The 22982-nt window shown below is 48.9% G+C and overlaps 1 protein-coding gene across 7 annotated transcripts in view; it reads left to right on the forward strand.

The window, feature by feature from the left end:
* Nucleotides 1–22982, forward strand: part of DENND1B (DENN domain containing 1B) — a 142252-nt gene that overhangs the window by 107420 nt on the left and 11850 nt on the right. For all 7 annotated transcript variants that reach the window (XM_054576553.1, XM_054576558.1, XM_054576555.1 and 4 more), the window contains 6 exons: nucleotides 1006–1107; nucleotides 12241–12331; nucleotides 17575–17615; nucleotides 18307–18375; nucleotides 21065–21121; nucleotides 22593–22700. In XM_054576553.1, coding sequence (XP_054432528.1) covers nucleotides 1006–1107; nucleotides 12241–12331; nucleotides 17575–17615; nucleotides 18307–18375; nucleotides 21065–21121; nucleotides 22593–22700 — 468 coding nt within the window. The remainder of the gene's footprint in view (nucleotides 1–1005; nucleotides 1108–12240; nucleotides 12332–17574; nucleotides 17616–18306; nucleotides 18376–21064; nucleotides 21122–22592; nucleotides 22701–22982) is intronic.

Below are 22982 nucleotides of genomic sequence, written 5' to 3' on the forward strand. Positions count from 1 at the left end.
AAGTATGTGGGCTCCGTGCTGCCCAAGAACAACTTCTTTTACGACTTAAGCACTTAACGATGTCTGAGCGACAACTCTGAAAACCTGGTACTTTGCTCACGGAGCCTAATTTACGCTCTCCCTGTGACACGGAGTCGCGGCCGACAAATCAGTGGTGCCTGCAGTGGGTTGCAGAGGCAAACACAGCTCCTTAGAGTTGTTGGAAAGCGATTTGAATAAAATAATGGCTATTTTACACTGGGGGAGGGCTTAGCCAGTAGCAAGTTAGCTACTTTTTAAGACTTCAAACGGTGAGCTCAAACCAGGGTCCCGGATGAACCGTGGAACGCCACGAGAGCGTAGCGCCCGCCCAGCGCCAGGCTGCCTGCGCTCCGCCCTCCTTCGGGGGCGGGCTGCCTGTGTGTGACTTCGGTGCTTTGGTTTTCTCGTGGGAAAACAAAATAAGGTCATGGTATTTGGGGTATTTTTTAGAAAGATATATTAAGTGACTTAGAACAGTGCCTGACGTATAGTCAAGGGCCTATATATCAGTTACTATGATGAAAAATGACATTTTAGATGTAGAAATTTGGTTAGGAAATCCCTTTAACGTAACGAAAACAAAACACCCTCTCGCTCCCCTAAAAGAAAAAAGTTGTCATAAACACGAGGCCACTTCGAGTTGCTGGACTTTTTTCAGATACACATGTTATTCGGAATACGCCTAATTCAAATGAAGGCGATGAAATCTTTTGAGGGGATTTATTTTTGCACTGAGGGAGTGAAACAGCGATGTCCAGAGTCCAAGGCGTCTTCCATTAGGAAGCTGTGTCCTAGAAGGGCTGTGTCTACCGGCCTGAGACCCGAGCGCTATGCGGAGGGGTCGGTTTGACTCGGCTCCAGCCGAGGCCCCCTGAGTGTGGCCTGGGTCTTACCCCTTCTCTACGACCCGCCACGCGCGTCTTTAGGGAGGCTGGTGCTCCCTGAGTTTGTGCCGACGCCCGGAAATTCTCCCTTTCTCTCCAGGGCGAGCCCATCACTTTCTGTGAGGAGAGCTTCGTGAAGCACCGCTCCGGTCCCATGAAACAGTTCTTGGAAACGGCAGTGAACCTCCAGCTCTTCAAGCAGGTAAGAGGGGCCCTCCCCGGGTCCTCCTGTGACAGAGGACGGCAGGACGAAACAGGAATGCCTAAGACATTTGGATCCCTTCCGCGCTCTATCTAAACCCCGAGGCCTATCTTTGATAGGACTTCAATAATTTTTTCTTTCCTTTGTAATTCTAGAGCTATCTGTGGCATGGAGCTCCAAAAGTATTATGTAATAATAACTTTGCTGTTAAAAAATTCCTCATTAAAAGTGCCAAGCTATATACATGTCTATCTATATGTATATGTGTGTGTATGTGTATATATATATACACACGTATGTGACTCAGTCGTACAAAGGAAGGAAATCTCACCGTTTGCGACGGCATGGATGGATCTGGAGGATAATATGCTAAGTGAACTAAGTCAGAGAAGACAAATACCACACGATTTCACTTGTATGTGGGATTTAGTGAACAATAAAAATGAACAAAGAAAACAGAAAACACTTATTCAGAAAACACCTTGGTCCTGCCACTTAAATGTGCAAATTTTTTACGACCCGGGAATTCCACTCTGGATTACGCACCCACAAACCATCTTCTAAAATTGCTCATAATAGCAAAACCCTGGCAGTAATCTCGGCTGTTCGTCAGTATCGAAATAAATACATTTTTATATTCATGCCATAAAACACTGTACACCGGAGAAGCGAATGAGCTGCAGCAAAACAGTGTGAATGAATGAAAGGAAAGGAACTGATCCCTGAATTAATGCGATGCGTCCTTTCGTGAAATGTTCAACAGCAAGAAAAATTAAATGATGTGCTATTTAGGGAAACGTCTGTGCAATAAAATGGTAAAGAAGGAGGGACATGGGAGGCTGCAGGGATCGCGGGGAGCCCGGGGGCATGCACGGCGAGCCTTCTGAGGAAGGGAATGTTCTGCTCGCTTGTTTTATTATGACATTATTAATTACTTACGTTGTTATGATTTAAGCTATCCGAGGGTTGTATAAAAGGCACATTTTTGAACCTGCTGAGGGGCCAGTAGTCGGCGTGGGTCCCTGGCAGGTGACTTCTGAACCCTCTGAGCCCCCGTTACTGTCTCCGTGACCGGACAGAGTCTGCCTCCGAGGTCACGCAGCCGGCGGTGCCTTCCCGCTGTCGCGGCCCGTGATACCGTGAGATAAACAGAGCGGAGCCGGGTGCGGCCCGCTTGGATAAGCTCCTCTCCAGATAGCGCACTTGGAAGGGATCCCAGAAGCAGCTCCTCAGGTCCGCCGCTCTGACAGCTCCATCCTTCTCTCGCCTTACGAGGATTTAAGCCTTTCTCTTTAGGTCTCCTCCCTGCAGCCCAAAAGCGGTCTGTACGCGACTTGACGGCCTTATCCCTGCTCTGGCTTTTTGCTTTTGATCAAAGCCCTGTGGTTGCATAAGGTGTCGGCGTAGGGGGGACGCGGGGTGAAGGCCAGTGGGAACTTGCTTCTATTTTTGCAGCGTTTCCATAAATCTGAAATCATTTCAAAATGAAGAAAAAAAGTTTAAACAAATTGCCAAGAAGACACACCAGTAGAACGCCCATGTGAAAGCACTGTCACACCCTGTCCGCGGAGCCCCCCGCGCCCTCCTGCGGCCCTTCGGGCCCTGCACGCCGCCCCTCCGCCCGGGAGGCCCTGTTTTCACGGGCAGGGTGACAGCAGCGGAGTCCTCATCCCCTTCCCCACGCCTGTCAGCGCGCTGGCACGTTGGCGGCGCGGCTGCCGGTACGGGACTTGCTGTGAGGCTCCTGTTTCTTTTTGTCTGCGATGTGACTCACGTGTCCCGTGCTGCCTCTCCTGGTGGTTTTCCTCCGCGGCCAGTACAGTCACACCTACCTTCTCCCCGTCCCCTAAAAGCCGCAGCTCTCTGAGTCTTCCCGTGTCACTGGCCCTGCTTACGGGAGACCGCAGCCACCTCTATGTCCTGAGCCCCCACTCTGTCTTTAGCCCAGACCCACATAAAGGTAACTGTGAGTGTGTAGGATGTGTCTTCATACAGGTGGCTTCATGTGCGTATGCCCCGTGTGTACGCATCGTTCACGTGCACACCAACAAACCCTCTTGCCTCCCTTCTTTTGGGAGCTGGTGCCTCCCTGTTGCTCTGACCGGGGCGCATGTTCTTCTCAGGCCGGCACCGGCCTCCCGCGCCTCCACTTCCCGACTGTTCTCTGTGTTGTGTGGGCTCCGCGTCCCCAGCTTGGCCTCGTCTGGCCGGCCTCGTTCTCGCCGGTCTTGGTGCCGCTGGCTCATGCGGGGCGGCAGTGTTTCAGGCCCAGCCGCAGTCCGCCCTTCGGTCTGTTCCCAGAGCGCTCAGCCTTGCTGGGGAGCAAACCCCGCGCCTTCCCTGCGGGCTGAGGGCGGGGGCCAGGCCCGGCACACAAAAGCCCCGCTCTCCTGGCCTCCGGCAGCCTGGTTCCCTCTCCGACGCGTCCCCAGACGCCCTTGGTCACCGCCGCCCGGAGGGATTCGCTGCCCCTGAAGGTGGTTTCATGCCTCACGCGTTGGAACTTGGATTGTCAGCAGTGTTTAGGGGTGCATCGCAGGAGGGTGAAGGACAATGGTGGTGAGTGAGTACCATAGCATTTATTGAATACCGACTTACGCTGGGTTCCGTTCACATGTTTTACCTAATAACCTAGTTTAATCTTCACAATCACCGTGTCAGTACATACTCTGCTTTTGCCACTTCTCAGGCTATGAACCAGATCTATAGGGAGGTTCAATAACTTACTGAGAGTTCACGCAGTAGCTGGGAGGTGGTCGAGCCAGGATTTGAATTAGGGAGCCGTTAAAATGTCCTTGCGGAAGTGAGTGCATGAGTAAGTGCGTGTTTGCCGTCCCGTCCCGTGGCCTCTGGTTGGAACTCTCTCTCCATCTGCCGTTACCCAACTCCCTCCTTCTTTAAGATGCAGTTCCCACATCCCTTGTCCTCATTTCTTGGCCTTCCAGTCGTCTGTAAATTCCTTTCCTTTTAGCATTTTGGAGTCACCCTGTGTAATGGCCATTTGGCCTGTGTAATGATTGGTTTGCCTCCTCTTTGAGCTGTAGGCTCTGTAAACCTGCAGATCATTTTTAAAGTGTTTTTGTGTCTTAATGACGAATAGGTAACAGGCACTTAATATTGTTAAATAAGGAAATCAAATAAAAACTGCTGAGTGACTCCCTGTCAGAAGGAGTAGGCGTGAAAATGCTTTGAGAATTTTGGTAGATGGCGAGCTGATAAAATTGAATACAATGGAACTCATTTAGCGATAATCCAAAAATTGCAGGAGTCCAGTGTTGCTGGGTTTTGAATTGAGTGGGGTCTATAATTTTAAGCCTGCAGTCACGTAATGGTGTATTATGTGCAGTGAAAATTCTGTGAGAGCCCGGGCCCTCTATATTTTCTGCTGTGACCCACTTTCTCTGACTTAATAAGATGCTGGATAAAAGGAGTGGGTCAAAAGCCAAGCATTTCCCTTTCATGTAAGCGGGAGGTTTTGGAAGATTTCAGAAAGCTTTTAACATAAACAATAAATTCTTATAAATTTCTACATTTTCCTCTTAATCTTTTTAGAAAAGACACAGAGTTGGTTATTTATGGTACGTCACTGAGAGCTGAGCTCAGGACGTGCACCAGCCGCACTGAGGGTTCCGCAGTTCTGGGTGTTGGGGCGTGAGCTGCGTGGTGGGCACGAGGGGGCCGCTGTGTCGTGCACACGCTGTGACAAGAAGAGAGGAGAGATGAAACGCAGCCCAGGGGGGCTGCGGAGCCGCAGCGGCGGAGGGGGGCGCAGCGGCAGGAGGAGGGGGTGCACCGGCAGGAGCGGGGGGGTGCAGCGGCAGGAGGGGACGCGCACCGGCAGGAGGGGACGCGCACCGGCAGGAGGGGGCGCAGCGGCAGGAGGGGATGCGCACCGGCAGGTGGGGGCGCAGTGGCAGGAGGGGACGCGCACCGGCAGGAGGGGGCGCACCAGCGAGAGAGCACGTCAGCAAGAGGGTGCAGGTTTGTAGGCGCCCTTGGTAGCTAACTTCGGGTGGTGCCCTAAACAGTGTCTTCCTAAGTGTGGTCTCAAAGCAGCTGCGTCAGATTGACCTACAAAATCCACTGAAGATGCACACGCTTCAGCCTCACTTTCAAACATTCTGTGTCAGCAGGCCTGCATTAAAACTCAGGGATCCACATGATTCATGAAATACCGTAACGAGGCCCACACCAAAATTTCAGAAACGTGCGCCTCAGTGTTCCTGAGCCACGGCCTCATTTGCCCGTACGATCTGCGCGTCCCCCGTACACGGGGCCATGGGCTTGGTGCTGGACGACATGGGAGAGCAAAGCAGAAAGGGGTGTCTGTCTCTGTGAGTCTTCTCTCTGTAGTCGGGGGGAGGCAGTCAACCGAATCCGTTAAGTAGCGCGTTCAGAGATAAGTAATGAGGAGAAGGAAATAGGACAGGCACGGGGGACTCCCCGGGGTCAGGCAGGAACTGGACAGTCAGCGCGGATTTCAGGGGGTGGCCCTGGACCACCGTCCTGTAGGGCGATCGAGGTGACCGCAGAGGCGAAGAGGACTTGGAGGGCGATTCCTGAGAAGGGGCGGCCGTTCGGACTGGGCGGTGGAAGACACGACGTGAACTGGCCCGGTGATGGGTCCGTCCTAAAACTGGGACCGGTGTATGTTCTGGAAGATTCAGTCTGAGGTGTGCGAGGCGGAGGAGCCCAGGCCGTGGCGCGTTCCCATCAGGGGACGGGGAAGACAGTGGGGAGAAAAGGCGAGTTCAGCGTCGGACATGATGAGTTTGAGACGTCTGCTAGACGTCCAGGCAGCACTCAGGTCCAGCATCTGGACAGATGAGACCGAGGAGACAGGCCGGAGGCAGGTACCCGGGGGCCGGCGGCAGGTAGACAGCATGTAAAGCCATTCGGCTGGAGAGCAAGGGAGATTGCCAAAGGCGTGCACCTGAACACCGGTGACATCTGGCCCCGGGGCCGGGAAATGGCGGAGGGCAGCCGCAAAGGGCGCCAGGAAAGACGCGTGACCAGGTGAGCAGGAGAACGTGGGACACCTCTCCCCTGAGCGGGTTATCTCGGCAGCCAGGTAGGAGAAGAATCGTAAGAGCAAGAGGTCCTGGCTGTCCCGCGCTTGGGACAGTTCATTAAAACAGGACTTGCAAGTGAGCCCAGGACTTGGCTGTGGGGACAGTGCCCACGGGCGATGGGAGTTCCATGTGAAGGGGGGCGTGGAGGGACGGGGCCGGCGGGGAGCGGGGCCAGGAGGAGGAGGGGCATGTCCGTGGGCCGCTGGGCAGCGCTAGGGGAGACGGGAAACCACACTCAGGAGCGGGGGCGGGGGGCAGAGGCGTTGGTCTTCGGGACGAGCCCGGGCGGGGTGGGGGCGGGGGGCGGGGGGGGGGGAGGCGGAATCTCTGACAGGGGACAGGGGGTGGCAGGTGATGAAGCAGGAGAGCTTGTGGGCCTTGTCTTTTCATTGCTTCAGGTCTCTCGTTTCCGTTTCTGGTGAAGCAAGGCCCGGAGCTGGGAGAGAATGGGGGGCGGGCGTGGCAGCTGAAGGAGAGAGAAGATGGAGACAGAAGGGACGAGTGGGCTGGAGAAGCGACGGGATTGCTGAGTCACTCGGGCTCGGGGTCGGGGGGGGGGGACAGGAGGCGAATTCCGAGGTCGGGGGCGCGCAGGCAGCTTGGGGGCTGGGGGCTCCTCCGGAGGCCTGGGCATCGTGCAGGCCCGGCCCTGCTGCTCCCGCCGGTCCCGCTTCCTGGACGCCTGCTCCCGGGCGCCACGGGGCTGGCTGCCTCCTCCCTCGCGGCTGGGGGGCCTGGGCTGCCTGTCCCACCGTGATGCCTGCGCGGCCGGGCCCGCGCGCCCCCGTCCTTGCCCCGTCTCCTGGTTCCAGCTGTGTCCCAGCGGCCCCGCCTTCTCAGGCACTAAATAACCCACCTCAGCGCCGGGCGCCTGCCGGCACCCCCAGCCCCGCCGACTGGGGAGCATCCTGAGGGCTGGGCTCTTGTCTGTTCCATTCATTTTCGTATTTAGTCACCCAGAAAAGTGCCTGGCATATAGCGAACGTGCAATTAAATATTTCTTGAATGATTGAATTAATTCATTCTTTGGTCCGCTGGTCATGATGTTCAACAGACTCCGTTCCGGAGGAAATCATTTAATGTCTGTGTGTTGATAGATCCTGGAAGGCACTATTGTTCCATTCATGTTGTTTTAAATTATTGGTTCTAATAACAAATTGCACTGAATGGGCTGCTTATACTCTTCAAAGCATTTTTCTGTTCATTATTTCATGGTAGGCTAATTTACTATACTTAACAGTCCTATGATTACCTAATCTTCGAAATGAAATAAAAATAACAATATATTTCTGCTCATTCACATACCTCATTCTCTTGATTTAAGCTCTATACTGACCTAGCTCATTCCCACTTGTTGTAACAGCTCGTGTTTATATACAGCTACTAACTGAACACCTTGCATTTAGCAGGTGTCCATAAATATCTGATGACTTAATTTATTGTCACACTTTAATGTAGTTTTCACTAACCTGTCAAAATTTACAGAGCATTGAGAAGGTGAAATATTTAAATCAGACTACTTATTTTTTTTTTTTTTAGCCCAAAGCATTATATAGAAAGGAAATTTTAAAGATCCCTGAGTAATTAATATATTTTAAAAGTAATGTTTTGGTTTTTTTTTACTGAAATTTTTTTAATTGCTAAAGATTTCTGGTTGACTTAAAATGTATTTTTTTCTAGCTCGCAAGGCTTTAATTTTATTAGATTAGTTATCTTTGTGTCCAAGAAAGGTTGCTGATACGGGATAATTTTCTGCAACGCAGCGATGTTTCCTCCGCAGGGAACGGGATGCGGGTGGGGGCCGTGTCGCGCCGTTGCCCCCGGGCCTCGGTGCAGGGCCTCAGGGTAGCTCACGGAAGGGCGCGGGGTCCTTCTGCCCAGCTCCGCAAAGAGCTGCCCCCTCTGTGCCCAGGACAGTCTTTTTTTTTTTTTTTTGAGCTTTTTAAAAGAATCAAATATTTAATTACTGTCATGCTCAGAGTTTTGATTGGTCGGTTGCAATTACACGTTTATGTAACGTATGTGCAGACCCCTGACGTCATCGGAACACTGATGAACAGCGTAACGTGTGGGTTTTTAGATGGAAATGCCAGGAGCGCCCTGGCTGGTGGAGAGCCCGAGAACTGTGGAAGGCATACACTTTGTGTCTTAGAGGAACAAGACATTTTTATGGGCCTACTGGCTGTATATGCAAGTGAATCTGTGACTTTGATCAGAACAGAGTCTTCATGTTTTTGTGAAGAAGCCTGTCATCAAGTCTGACCGTTACATTTTATTGCATTGTTAAAAATATTTATTTTATCCTTCATTGTGTTTTAAAAACTGAAGTGATGACTATTCATTCTCATTTAACAATATTGCTGAGTGAAGTGCATTTAAAGCCACGAGGAATGTCTTTAAATTGACTCAATTTCCTTCCACCATGGTTATTTGAAGATAAAAACGCTTTGAAAAAGCTGAGTGACGTCAATATTAACCAGAGCGAGCAGGAAACAGTTTTGTTGCTTAACAACATTTCTCTTGTACCCAGTCACCCACGGTAGGGTGATGTCGCCGGGTTGACAAAGTCCAGTTCTTTCGATGTCAACCCTGGAGGGGGACAAGATTACTGATCTTAAGAATTATGCAGATCCTGATTTAAATCAACTTTACTTATAATTTATAATAAAATTATGGAATCCATACTATGGAATTATGTCTGTGGGTATGTTTTGAGGTTTCCAATTATGTATGTTTTGCTGTGATTATTTCGCAGGTTTAGTTTCGAGTTTTAACTTTCACTTTTGAAATCAAATGCAAAATGTGAAGATTTATGTAAAGACCACTTAAAGCACTCTTGAATTCCTTGAAAAATGTACGGCAGTCTAATTTTCTGCCACGTCTGTGGCGCTTTTATTGTTGTGAGCTGCGTTACTTGTCACTACTTGCATTGCAAACCCATTCTTCCAAAATGTGTGTCTCCCAGTCGCTAAAGAGATGAGCTTCCTGAATGACGTGGGTGACTGTTTATGGAGCCACAGGTTAAGGCACATTGTGAGGTTGTAGCTTTTCCCACAGATAATCTTTTTTAGTTCAGAATTATTTCCATGCAGCAGTAGCTGGAAGGGTTCTTCTTTTTCGCTTGCTGGGAAAGGCCCACAGGGTGTCCGGCCCACGGGCCGCGTCCGGCCCAGGGTCGGCTGTGAACGCAGCCCGGCCCAAACTCATACATGTACTTAAAACGTTAGGAGAGTTTTTTGTGATTATGTGTTGCCTTGTATCTCACGTGTGGCCCAAGACAACTCGTCCTCTTCCAGCGTAGCCCAGAGACGGCGTGCGGCCGGACGAAGGCCCCTGCTGGGTCGTCAGGGTGGTGTGTGACCGTGAACCAACTCCACTTGGCTATTGAGTCAGAAACAGAAAACGGAGTCAAGAGGACCGTTACGCGCGGCCCCCTCTCCCAGGCCCAGTTCTCCTCCCTGTGTCTGTATGTGTGTGCGTATGAGACGCGCGCGTGTGCGCACGAAGGCCTTCTTGGACTTTAAAAGCAAACGTGTTCCCTAAGTATGTCTGTTGGTGAGTGTCTGGTTGTCACCGGCAGGATTGTTTGCAAAGCCAGTGATAACACGTGGCAGTTAACCGGGTGATTAATCTGTGTTGGCTCGCATCACCAGTTGAGTAACCCGAAGTAGTTCCTCATCCTCAGAAATGCACAATCAGTAAATAGTTTGGGATTTATCTCTTCTTAGACTTGAATGGTTCCACTCAGAGTAAAATGGATGGATTATTTCCAGTAAACACAAAAATGAAAACCTTTTAAAAAGTCTTGTAGCCTTAATCTTTGAAAGGAAATTAAGTCCTCTAAAAGGATGTCTTAGTTTGTTCCAACTATCAGGAATGTATTACTTTAAATTTATCATTCTGCTTCACCTTATTTTTTTTCAAAATGATACTTAGTCCATCAAATCCGATCACTTTAGTTTGATTTATGGCTGTGTTGAAAATGTGTGCAAGTCAAATTTCACAAGCATTTTAAATTGCTTTACTTACAAATTAACCACTGATTCTGTGTAAGAAAGATGCCAGCATTAGAAGCTACTACCTTTTATTGAAGATAAAATGAAATGAGTAGTTCCACACATTGTAATTATTCAACTTGAAAACCTAAGCCACACCAGTGCACGTCTGTGTGGCAGCAACCACGCGTTCTTGGCCGCAGGCCCGTGGCAGGCGTGGACCAGGTGCACACCTTTGTGCGGGAAGCGGCTCGGTGGCGCGTGTGGACTTTACCATCGGTGCCCATCCAGTGCCTACGGCAAGGGTGCTGCGTGTTATTTTAGGTACCGCGCCCCGAACCCCAGAGGCGCCCCTCAGCACTCCCGTTTCACGGCCTCCGAGTCGGCTGGTCGTGACCCAGGCCCGTGCTGCTCCAGACGCCACGGTTGTGGTCATTGGTTCTACCAGAAACTTCCTGCGAGCCCAGCACGACGAGGCTGTAGAAATAGGCAAGCTGTGCTTCCCGCCCCCAAAGAGCTCTGTGTTTCCTGGGCGCAGCTCATGGTCAAAAAAAAAAAAAAATCCCACAGCTCTATCCTTTTAGGCTACGTCTCCTTAAACTTGCCTTGCCACATTTTTGATCAAATTAATCTATGGTAATACAAAGAGAGCTAACCCACATTTGAACAGGAATGTGTTGCTTTATTTGCCATATTTTCTTCACTTCAGCACGTAAGTGGCTCTTGTCTCCAGGCCCCACAACGGCTGCAGCCTCGCCACCTGGGGGTGCCGGGCACCTGTCCAGGGCCCCGCCGTGGGTTCTGCCGGTCACCCCTCTACGTCAAAAGCTAGGGCAGGGCGAGGGTGTCTGTCTGTCAGCCACTTCATTTTAATCCGGATAACATTTAAATTTCCCGTGTGAAAAAACTGTAGATTTATTCGTTCCAGGAAGAAAATGAACATTTTATGTTCCTCCCCAAATCTTCTGGTCCACCATTCAAACATCTCTTACGTGTTTCCTGTGTGGTTCTCTGACTCTTACGTAGGAGAGTGCCTCAAAGATACTTCACCGTCGTTACAAGTGGAGAACCTCAAAGCACTACTAGGTTTTTCATAATCCTGGTCACAGGTGGATGAAATGAAAAGTCCCCAAGTCTCAGTGATGCACATAGATATGAAATATATCGTTGGTCAGCAAAAGAATCACCTAGCAATAATTTTCAAAACGCAGTATTACTCCCGCACCCCCAACATTCTGCCCGGCCATGTCTGTCGGAACAGGTGCGAACTGGGGCAGAGCAGAGAGTGGAAGCGTCGCTCTGGGCGCCTGCATTTTGAAGAGGATCTCTGGGCGCTCCGGTGCCGTCCTCCCCACTCCCACCGCTTCTTTGAGAATGCGAAAAACACCGTTTCGAATAACCTTCTATGTGTCCCGTCCACGTGCCTTAAGCTGAACTATCCTAACATTCACAGCCCGACTTGGGACCCTTCATTCAGTCAGGGCACGTGCCAGGAGTTAGGGCCGTCGGGCTCACGTCCTGTTACGCGTGAGACTGAACCGGTGCGCGGCTGTACCTGAGGACGTGAGAGTGTAGACGAGGGGTGTTTTGTCTTCCTGGGTGCGGCTCACCTCCGTAGCCGTGACAACTAACGCTTCCGGGATGCTCCGCGTGTCATGCCCTGTGCTGAGCAGCTCAGCCAGGTTCCATTAAGCTAAGGTTTGCCCCGATGCCCCAGGGTGGAGACCGAGACCTCCGAGGCCTGGCGGGGTGGGCAGCAGGGCCGTGGTGAGCACCCCAGCGCTCAGCGGTGTGCAGGGCACGCTGCCCAGGGCCCGCCTGCCCTCCCGCCCGCGGCAACCCCTGTTGGTGAGCTCAGAGTCTGTGCTGTGCGTGTTTATACTTATGTCATTATCTGCTGTGTACTGAGCGCCTGCTGCTTCAGTTGTTTGAGAATGTCCTCATCACATGTATGTGTATAGGCACAGTTTGTAGTTAGGAGTGCCTGCCGTTAATATCTTTATAAGTAAAAATGGAATCTTATGAGATCCATGGAAATGAACGTTTGTGACGCTTTTGTATTTCAGTTCATCGACGGCCGGCTGGCAAAGCTAAACTCAGGACGGGGTTTCTCCGATGTCTTTGAAGAAGAGATCACTTCCGGGGGCTTCTGTAGAGGTAAAGATGGCTTCCAGTGTACTTTTCAGAGAGCAGTTGTCCTGATTTTTGCACTTGTGTCTGATAGTAAGCTGTTTCATAAACAACCGCTTTCTCCTAAATCTTTCGTGTCTTAGAGACGCGTTTTCATCTTGTGAGAGCTGTGCTGTGCACGTACTGTGCCTGTTTCTGTCACCCAAGGCCCTAAGATGGCCTCATGGGTGGGCGGTTGTTCGCTTGGATGATCTCTCACCATCCCTGGACACAGGCACCACGGAAACGCACAGTTCCTGCCTCCCGCCCCCTCCTCCTGCTCCTCCTCGCTGCCAGCCAACGCCGGGGCGGCCGCGGCGGCCAGGGAGAGGCAGTGGGGCAGTGGGTGGCAACGTCATCCAAACAGGAAGCTCTGCGCGCCGCTCACGCCCGCGTGGCCGAGCAAGGGTGCCCTGCAGAGCCCTTGGCTGTCCTGCTCGAGGGCCGCTGCGGCGCCAGGAGGGACGGCTCGGCTTCCGTCCCTCGGCAGGGCTCCCCTTCACGCGGCCCAGGGAGGCCTGTAATGCACGTGCGACGTCCCGCTTTTCCGTAATAGAATTAACGTGAATGTCATTAAACAGTTGCGTTGCTTGGAAAGGTAAATATTGAAACCATGGCGTCTTCATCCAGGCAATTAATGGCTCAGGACCTGACCCTCTGTTTGGTCGTCCCGGTGCACAGTGCTGACTCTGGCAGGAGGTGCCTGAGTCCTTGACTGGCCTGTGCCTGCAGCCAGCACTGGCTGAGCATTTGTTACGTATGAAGCGTTGTACCAGGTAAAGGGCGAACTACACACGCATGCGCCCTTCATGTGTTCATTGTCACCTCGTATAACAGTCATTTTCCCACTCTCTGTAGGTTAAATTTGGAACAAAAAAGTTCTCTAGTCTGGGTGTGAATAAACAGTTGCTAGAATTCAGAAATGAAACGTGAAAAGACAAACAGTACTCATCTACAGCTTTCCCAAAATTTAATTTTATTCTTAAATAAGATTTATTTTTGCACCATGGAACTAGAAAAGCTGTTGAGGTCATTTGTTCATTAAAAGACATACAGTGGCCCGAGCATGTTGACCTTGGCCTGGTGGCGGTGACCTTGGCCTGGTGGAAGCACAGCGTTTCACTGAATGAATCCAGTTTTGGGAAAAACTTAGTTGACTTGACTCAGCAGGTGCCCATCGTGGAGTATCCACCTCCCTGCCGCTCCTGGGTAAAAATTTAGCTTCAATGGAGCTTTTGTGTTAAAATAAGGCTTTTTTACTTTTCACTGCAGACAAGCCCAACATTGTCAGCTCACGGACAAATTGCCGGAGGCGCTGATTGGGCATTTACATAACTGCTGTCTCATTAGCTTTAGGACCCGTGGGGCTGGTGGCCTCTGCGCAATCGAAGATGACATCTTGTGACAGGAATAGGGTGGCACTATGATCCTTTTGTGTGGTTCAATCCTGTCACTCTAGTCATTGGTCCTCTGTGATAGAGAAGCGGGGAATGGCTTTTCTGGAAGTGGGGAAAATCACTAAATTTTTCACACTAGGTCTTACTGTTTAAAAGAGTAGGAGAATATTGGTCACTGGTTGGCCTGTGACTTAGACATCGCATTGTTGGTACAACTGAAGGCCAACTGCTTTGTTTGTTCTTTCTAAAAATGGAAATAATTTGAAACTCCAGTAGATCCAGCAAGGAAGTACGTTAAAAAATGATGCCTGGCTGTTCAGTGTAACTTTTTAATTACAATAGTACAGGTTATTTTCTTAGAGATGGATATGGATGGTGCTTAGAAGAAAATAAAGCAAAATTTATTAAGAATTTGAAATAAAAAGATAAGTAGTCTAATAAAAGTTGATAATGTACTTATAAACAAAATGTAGATATAGTTCCAAAAACAGTTTCTAGAAGTCAGCTGCTGCGCGTCGCCATCCGGATGACGTTTGTGAGACGGAAGATGCATGTCTGTGTCATCATATTGAACTGTCCTTCCCAGAAGTAACTTGTCACAACTTGGCCCTTTCTCTCGTAGTCACCGTGCTCATGGTAAATAACTATTTGTATTTACTGAATATTAATACATCGCGGCAGCTCCCATAAGAGCCCCACACGTTGAATCTCATTTAACGCCCCCCGCACCCTGGGAGGCTCTAGATGACTGTCCCTGGTATCGCGTGCTCACCTCCATCACTCGCTCAAGGGTACGTGGCCCTGTGGTGCCCGAGTCCAAACTAAGGTGACTACTTAACCTCCAAGTGCTCACTTTAATGCCTCCTAATGCAGGGCTTGCTTGTGGTAAGAGATCTTCCTCATTAGGAGACATTCAGCGAACAACACAGAGCCCAAGCCTTTGCTACTCTATCTAGATGGAAGTAGAATTCCCATCTCTCGAATATCTGTTGAAGGTTGTTTGTTTTTTTTTTTAATACATAAAGCCCTCACACAGGTCACTCTAAGAGAAATCACCATTCACTGACGCAGAAGAAAAAATAATGTCCCTTTAAGCAAAAATAATCAGGAGCTTTCACAGAAGCGTCTCTGACGTCCCCTTTCCCTGTCCCTGTGGTGGCCGTTGGTAAACTGCCGTACTTGTTGCTGATGCGCATGGTTGTGATCAAATGAACGTGACCATGGGGAAGCTTTAGGATCCTCGTGGATCTGATGAGAAACGCACCAGGCGTCTGAATTCACACTCAGGCTAGATCGCCGGTTAACAGTGCGATGGTTGCTCAGAGATTTCCGGAATCCGTGTGCTGCCCCGGGAGTCCCCGTGGTCAGGACTGGGAAGGAAATCCCTGTTCCCCCGGATTCCTTCCACGGACCCTTGTGGAGCGTCCTATCTTCGCAGGAAAGGTACAAAGGGAACGACAGCCAGAGAGGTGAAAGGTAATACAGGCGAAAGGTCAGGTAGAACAGGGTGCAACACAGATACTGGTCTATGCCAAAGCGCTGGAGGAGGAGCAGGTGAGGACATTTTTTTTTTTTTAAATTTAAAATAAGACCAGTTCTGAAATCCACTTCCAATGATGTAAACTTTAAAAATGAGAAACCTTCTCAGACCGACGTTCTGTGGCAAGGTGCAGCTGCTCTCCGTGAATGCCACTGTCGTCTTCGTGGGTTTTCTGATCTGAACTGATCGGTCTTGTATTCATTTAATTTTAGTTCTTTTTTTTTTTTTTTTTCCTTTCCTGACTGAGGTAGCAGAAGAATTTGAAGGGGTGGTAGGTCAATTTCCAGTTTTAGTGTCTTTTTTGGGGGGCCTCAGTGAACAATTTAGATCAATTTACTTTTTTTTTTTTTTTTGGATAAGTAACTACAAATTCCTGGAACTTAAACAAATATATTTGAAGTGAAAGTCTGTGCAGATGAGAAACATATTATGTGCTTTGACTATGGGAAACTTACTTGTTTGATTAACAAGAATAATATTAAGAATTTTCTTAATAATGCTTTTTATTCCCCAAATCCTGTTACTTTAACAGAAAGACTCAGAGATTTTTTTGGTATTCAAATTCATTTTTATGAGAAAAACAGCCTTAAACATTTTCAAAGAATAATGTGCTTGTCTCATAAATGTGCAAACAGGAGCCTTCAATCTTAAAAGCACTAAATTTAAGGAGACAAGTACCCATTACACATTTTTTTAACAGGAGTCTACCTAAATTATACCACATGTTTTCCTATGGTCCTAAGCCATTCACTTAGGGACTTCCTGTTTGCCCCCGAACCCCTTCATTCCGGGCCCTTACTGGTGGGCCTCGCTGCACTGTTTCCTCTCAAGGCGTCCGCGGTGTGCACGCACGTTTTCTTTGTGGTGCGGTTGCTTTGAAGGGACACAGAGGAGCTCTCTGCATAACTTCCCGCTGTGTGCATCCGTCCTCAGGGGCAGGGTTTCCGAGTGGAAGGACCGAGCCAAGAGTTAAAACACCGGATGTTGTATCTTCGGGACCTTGGGCAAATAAGGGATCACCTCTGTGTCCTCCTTTGGCAAGTTATGTATCATAGTTGCTAACGTTTGCGGTGTGCCCGCGACGTGGTGGGCCCCACACGGAGCGCTGTAGTGCCAGGCGGAGGGTCTGTCCCAGATCACGGCTCGCCAGGACGGGGGGAGCCCGAATTCCCAGGTCCCCCGCTCCAAAGCCACTCCCCTCTCCCGGGGTGACGCCTACCCGATTTTAGCAATTGTAGAGTCAAAAAGCACAACTCAAATAATGTAATGTAGATAAAAACATTTTTTCTGAGAACTGGGAAGTGCTGAATAGGAGCTAGATACATCATGTTCTATGTCCGTGATACCTCAATTTAAAAAAAAGAGAGAAGATCTGTTTTAGGCATTCTGTGTCCTGGATGGGCTCTGAGTAGCCCTTGAGACTTGGCTTTTTTAAGCATTTAAACAACCAAGAAGGCAGATGAAATCTAACTCAAGTCAGTGGCTAGAGAACATTGCTTTAGATTAGTTGTGTGGCTTCATCACTTTCCCCCCTCTGATGCCATCTTATTGACTGCATTATCGCATTTGGAGGGGCATATGATTGCTGGTTTTATTAGGACTGGATTTGTCACATTCTGAGCTTCCCAGTAACCATGATGCCCTCAGCCTAGAAGCTGCGTTTGCCCCAGTTTTGGGGGGTAATATCTTTCACATTTGGATTTCTAACTAGAGAATAGTTTCAAACCGCGACTCCAGGCTAATCGCATTGAAATCAAATTTGCGGCCAATTCATGTTAATATAGAACATCCACAGAAAATCTTTTTTTTTTTTTGTCCTCAAGGGTTGTTGTGTTTTGAAATACCCTTTTAGTTTTTTTTGTCACTGTTCACGTGAAACATCATTTTGTAATAACCCTAATTGCTTAAAAGAGGCAAAACGTTTACAAAACAACATAGACATAAAATACTGAAAAATCTGTTTGAAAGACATGGGAATTTTGGCTTTCAAAAGAGAGGTTATATTTTCCCCGTGGAAGATAATATTAAAAATGAAAGACAATCGAATAGTTTAAAAAACTAGCTTCATATGTGAGTAAAGAAAAAGTGTCTATGCTTAAAAATGGTAATTAACTGTGTTCCTGAGAATTAGAGCAATTTATTACTTCTTACAATATACGATTGCTTCTTTCATAGCATTGCAGAAAAATGCAATATGCTTTTAAAGTTCTAGAAATATTGGTTCTTGATAAATCTTGGTTGATGGTTTTCCTTTTGATGGATAGTCCCTGACGTTTTATTTCTACATTTCCCAGGGAGCCCGAGGCCCTACCAGCAGTGGGTGCGCACAGTCAAGGTAGTAACGTTTTCCAGATTCTCTTTCTCTCCTCTGTCTATCGACTCTGTTCAGTGAAAGTATGTTGTTTATCGGCAATATTTTAAGTGTATATTTTCTCATGTTTAGACATTTCTGTTTTATGCTTATAGTTTGTTGGTGTTCATAAATATAATTTTAAAATGGAAAGCTTCTGTCTCGAGATAAATGGCTTGTTTTGAAAAGCAAGATTTTTCTGCCACCTTGTATTTTATTCCAAAACAAGGAAGTAGGTGGAATAGTACCGCTTGATGGGAGTTTTATCATTTCTGGTAATGTCTTTGTTCATATGACTTTTAAAACAAAGTGCTCTCCCACAAATTGAGACTTCATTGCCTAACATTAAAGTAGTTGATACGCAGTTGCATTTTTTTATGAAGCTTTAAATATATACCTATTTCTGGTCACACTGCCCAGGACTGCCCAAGCTGCGAAGGGGAAATGACTTTTAAACGATGTATTAGGCCGACTAAAAAAATAGAGTAGGATATTTACATTTTGCTTAAAATTACCGTAGTATATAAAAGCTTGAAATCACTAAACACTAAATAATTTTTATAGGTCTTTGTTTAACTCAGGACTAAAGTTATTTTTCTACACTATTCATAATGCTTTACTTCCAGGACAATCAGACCCAAATGTTTGGAAATTAGTGCCCGTTTTTCCTTTTCAGAAAGGAGGTGCCCTGTTCAACTCAGCGATGACCAAAGCAACTCCCGCTGTCCGGACAGCATATAAGTTTGTGAGTTTTCATTTGATATTTTAAAATTGTATTGATAAAAATTTACTACATTTTCCTAGGTAGTAGACATGTAAGTCTGGAATGTTTTCTATTTGTCTTTTAAGGACAGTCAGGTTAGGGTTAGGTTTTTAAAGAAATTTTTAGCTTTCACAAGGAAAGAGCACATTGCTGCCATGTGAAAAATCAAGCTAATGCCACACCACATTGCTCACATATATTCGAGATTCTGAGAAAGCTGCTCAGTCAGGAGCCTTTTGTTGCATTCCTTGACCGAACACCCAAAGTTTATCTTCATACTCAGAGAAGTTTTATTGCATTATTTTGCTAAATGCATGTTTTTTCTCCTTAGTTTCACTCATATTGTCCATGAAAGCCCAGAGATAAAGCAAACATGTTCAAAACCTCTTTTATTATTCAATTGACATCCTTCTCCTGAGTGGAGTGTTTTATTTTGAACAGTAGAAATTGCAATCGATTTTGTCGCTGACTGAGAACTTTCCCTCCTGCTTCCTGTGAGTCTGGTTCCTCTGCCATTGGGGACCGTGGGGGGCACTAGGGCCGCTGCACCCTCGCTCTCAGCTCTCACAGTGAAGGCAGAGTGAATGCACGTTTGATTTGGCCAACAGATTTTCAGAGTCAGCTTTCTTTGTTAAGTCTTTGCATGTTAAATGATTAGCCAAAGCCATGTGCGGGGCACTTTTTGGTAGGGGATACTTATGTAGCGGTGAGCGTCCGCTTGGTAACTTGAAAAGGATGGAGAGACTGAACCCCGTCTTCCAGAGAGTCTGAAGGAGGCCAGTGCAGGAAGTGAGGCAGCAGACATTTAAAAGAGCCAGCCCTTGACCTAACAGAGCCATCACCGATACGCAAGGAGCATCGAGAAACTTGGGCGGGAGTGAGGTGGATCCCAAAAGGATAGAGGGTATTTACGAAACTGGAATACAGTCCAAATGGGTAAACCCTCAAGGGGATGGGGAAAAGGAATGAATATATATATATATATATATTTTTTTTTTTTGGTAATTACTCATTTTTACCTAACTGGTATGTAGGAATTAACATAGGGCCCTTTAAATTGATCCGGTGGCTAGACCAATAAAATACTGAATGGAAAATGCTTTATTAATTCTAAAGAACCATGGTGATATATGAGTGTTATCTGGCCTTTTATGTTATCTTTCACCACGTTTATTATGTTTTAATTTTGCCTCATTTACAATAAGGAAGTAATTGTTGAGTTCAGTTGCAGACATTTCTTGAGCAGCCGCTCCATGCCAAATACTCTGCTGGGCACCAGAGATGTTGCTGGCATTGGAAAAGAAAATTCAGCTGAGTAGAGTTAAAGACCACATTGAATTTTTTCAAAACAACGCGTGCATCAGGCAGCATCCCTTCTAGCCCATAGACAGGATCTCTAGGAAGCTGTGCAAAATGGAAGGATTTCGTAGACAGAAGGGGACAGGGAGGGGCTCTCAGCCAATCCCTCGCTACCGCTGACCAGGACGCTCCAGATTGACTGATATAAGGCCACATTCCCAAGACAGAACGGACCTACAATTAGGTGAGGGAGGACATCGTGGTGACATGGGCTTAGCACAAGTGGCTCCATTTTGGGCGTGGCGTCCCCTTTTTTAACAAGAAAGAAGCGAGGGCCTTCCCTGCCATGAGCCTGGGGAGACGTACTTACTCTTCCACGCAGCGCCCTGGGAAAGCAGGGTGGTCTGGGGGAGCAGCGGGCTTTTGGGCTGGAAGCCCCGAGCCTGCCCAGCCCGAGCTCCCAGGCCTCTGGAGCGAGACTCGTGACCCTCTTCTTCCGTGAGGCTGAGAGCCCGTGAACATATTTTTAAAAACCATAGTTGGTCCCTCTCTTTTGAGAAGGGAAGAAGTTGGATTTAGGATGTCACTCGACTGGGTTTGAGTCCCTTTCCTTGCGTGTAGGTGGCAGAGCAATAGCAGCAACTTCATAGAGTCGTTGCGGTGGCTGAACGAGACAACGTGGGCCAGGCCCCCAGCACCCAGCCCTGTGCTGCAGAAACGGAAAACAAAGCCCCATTTCTCTGGGCTCTCGCTCTGGCCGCCCGTGGGGCTTTGTGGTGGAGCGAAGTCCAAGGCTGCTGTGAGAGCCCCGTGTCTGCGGTTCAGGTGTCCCCGCGGGGACCAGAGCAGGGCCTGCTGGGCTCCACGCTGGAGTCGGGCCCCGTGCAACCCAAAGACAGTGGGCACATTGGCGAGGACATTTCCTTTTTGCCAGAGAAAATGTACAGGACATAAGTGTAACATTAAGACAGCTCTACTGATAGAAACTGTATTGAAAGTCCAGGAGTATGCCCGGGGCCTGCGGCCGAGGCGCGCGCTCCGCCCCTCCCCCATGCAGTCACCGTTTCTAACGAGGACTGTGCGTTAGGACGCCGGCCGGCTCGTGTTTCTGTCCGGCTGAGGAGGCAGAACAGGCTCAAGGTCAGCCTTTGTTTCTTATTTGTACGTAAGCAGAGAGTGTGTTTTCACCAACTAGTTTAGGCATAAGAGTAAGCGGCCCGGTGTCCCTGAAAACACAGGTTCATAGCATGACTCGTTCTTCTTCTAAATGACGTGAACAGCGAGCAGCTTTCACCCCGCGGGGCCCGTGTGCTCACTGTGGAAGCGGGGAGGGAGGCGTGCTGAGCTCGACGACTGTCCTCTCGTCCTCCAGGCCAAGAGCCAGGCGAAGCAGGGCATAAAGGAGGTGAAGAGCAAACTGAAGCACAAGGTAGGTGGTCCTCGTCCCGCGGCCCCTGCGCCCCGCGCTGGCGGGGGCTCACCTTGCCCAGGTGCCAGGGGACGGGCGTTTGCGCGGCCCCTGGAACGGGCCGGGGCCTGTGTTCGGGAACGTGGTTTTCTTTTTTTTTTTTTTTTTTTTTTTTTTTTTTTTTTAGAAAGGCAGACTGCCACGTGCAGCGCCTCATTTGGATGTGTCTGGAGTCTTGGAAGCTTGACTACCCTACGTTCTCCTACAAATGGACCTTGAGAGCTTGTTTGGAGGTTCTAGCAGGGGAGCGCAGCTACTCGTATACCCTTGACCGAAGACCGGTCCTCTCCTCTAGTTGGGAAGGTCGTCCTCTTCGACCGAGCGCGCAGCTTCGGGAGGGACGCACATGGATCGGTGAGGGAGGAAGGGGACACCCGCCTAGCCAGCCAGATCAGCCGAATCAACCCTGGCGATCAATGGGGTGACAGATGTCGCAGCCAGATCGCCCTCACATCCGGGAACGTGGTTTTCATACGAGGCCTCTGGCAACTCTCCGCCACTCTGTGCACACCCACCGAGCAGCCTCTTTGTCGTTTGCGCATCTTATCACAGAGCGACCGAGACCCTCAAAGACACCGGAACAGGGCGCGTGTTTCCAGCAAGGTGATCGCCTTGATCACTACGGAAAGTCGCACTTCAAACGGATACATTTTTTAAAAAAGATGATTTTTGGTGCCGAATGAAGCCATGTCATCATTTGGTTTTATAGGACTTTTCCAATACACTTTAAGCATGTTTTAATTTTTTTATCTTCAGCTGAGGACATTCTTATTGATTTTAGAGAGAGGGGAAGGGAGGGAGAGAGGGGAAGAGAAACATCAGTGTGAGAGAGAAACATCGATCAGTTGTCTCTCATATGCACTACCCGGGGGCCAAACCTGCAACCTAGGCGCCTAGGCATGTGCCCTGACTGGGAATTGAACTCATGACCTTCCGCTTACGGGGTGACATGCCAGCCAGCTGAGCCACACCAGCCAGGGCTAAACTAAGCAGGTTTTTAATTTCAAAACATTTGTGTTTGAGGGTGTGTATTTGAATCTGTGAATATTGCCTGTATGTGAATATTTATGTGTGTGTTTGATTTGATGACACTACATCTTGGCAGATGTTATCGGTGGTTATGTTTTGAAATTTTACCTTTGGAAAAGAACAATACTGCTTAAAACCTTTGTTCTAGTGATAGAGAATAAATGATCTTCATAGGAGTTTTACTCAAATTATTCAAAATAGAGATTATTTCAGAAACTGTTCGTTCATAATACAGAAAAATGCGGGAAAGCCTCTTTTCCTAACGAGGCTCCTTAAGCTTACACCGGGTGTGTTATTTTGTTACTTCCATCTGTGTCGGGCTCTTTGTTGATGAATTTCAGAACTTTGGGGACCGTCAGGGCAGGACTTCACAGTAAGGGCTTGTCTCTGTCTCCACGTGCAGGACAGCGAGGACGGCTGCGGGACCTGCTCGGGCTGCGCGCCGTACGCCCCCACGTACACCCTGCACAGCGAGGAGCGGGGCACCCCGGGGGGGCACAAGCTCACGCAGGTACAGCTTCCGCCCTCGCGTCTCCAACTAAGCTCCTCGTGTCTGACCCTCTGTGGTCCCCGCGGACCCGCAGGAACGCTCTTGGCCCCATAACGTTCTGTCACGGTATCGGCAGGCCTCCAGCCACGGTCGGGGAGATGAGTGGGGGGCCCCCGGGCGGCGGCAGGGGTGGGGACCAGCGGTTCCAGGCAGCAGGCCCACGGGCCTCCTGATGTCCTCACAGAGCCCTCAGTCCCGTGAGCGGGGCCCAGTTCTACGTGCAGTCGCCGACACAGGAAATCT

This window comes from Pteronotus mesoamericanus, unplaced genomic scaffold (genome assembly GCF_021234165.1).
Source record: "Pteronotus mesoamericanus isolate MK-2021 breed Mesoamerican mustached bat unplaced genomic scaffold, CSHL_Meso_final contig_347, whole genome shotgun sequence".
Classification (NCBI taxonomy): Eukaryota; Metazoa; Chordata; class Mammalia; order Chiroptera; family Mormoopidae; genus Pteronotus; species Pteronotus mesoamericanus.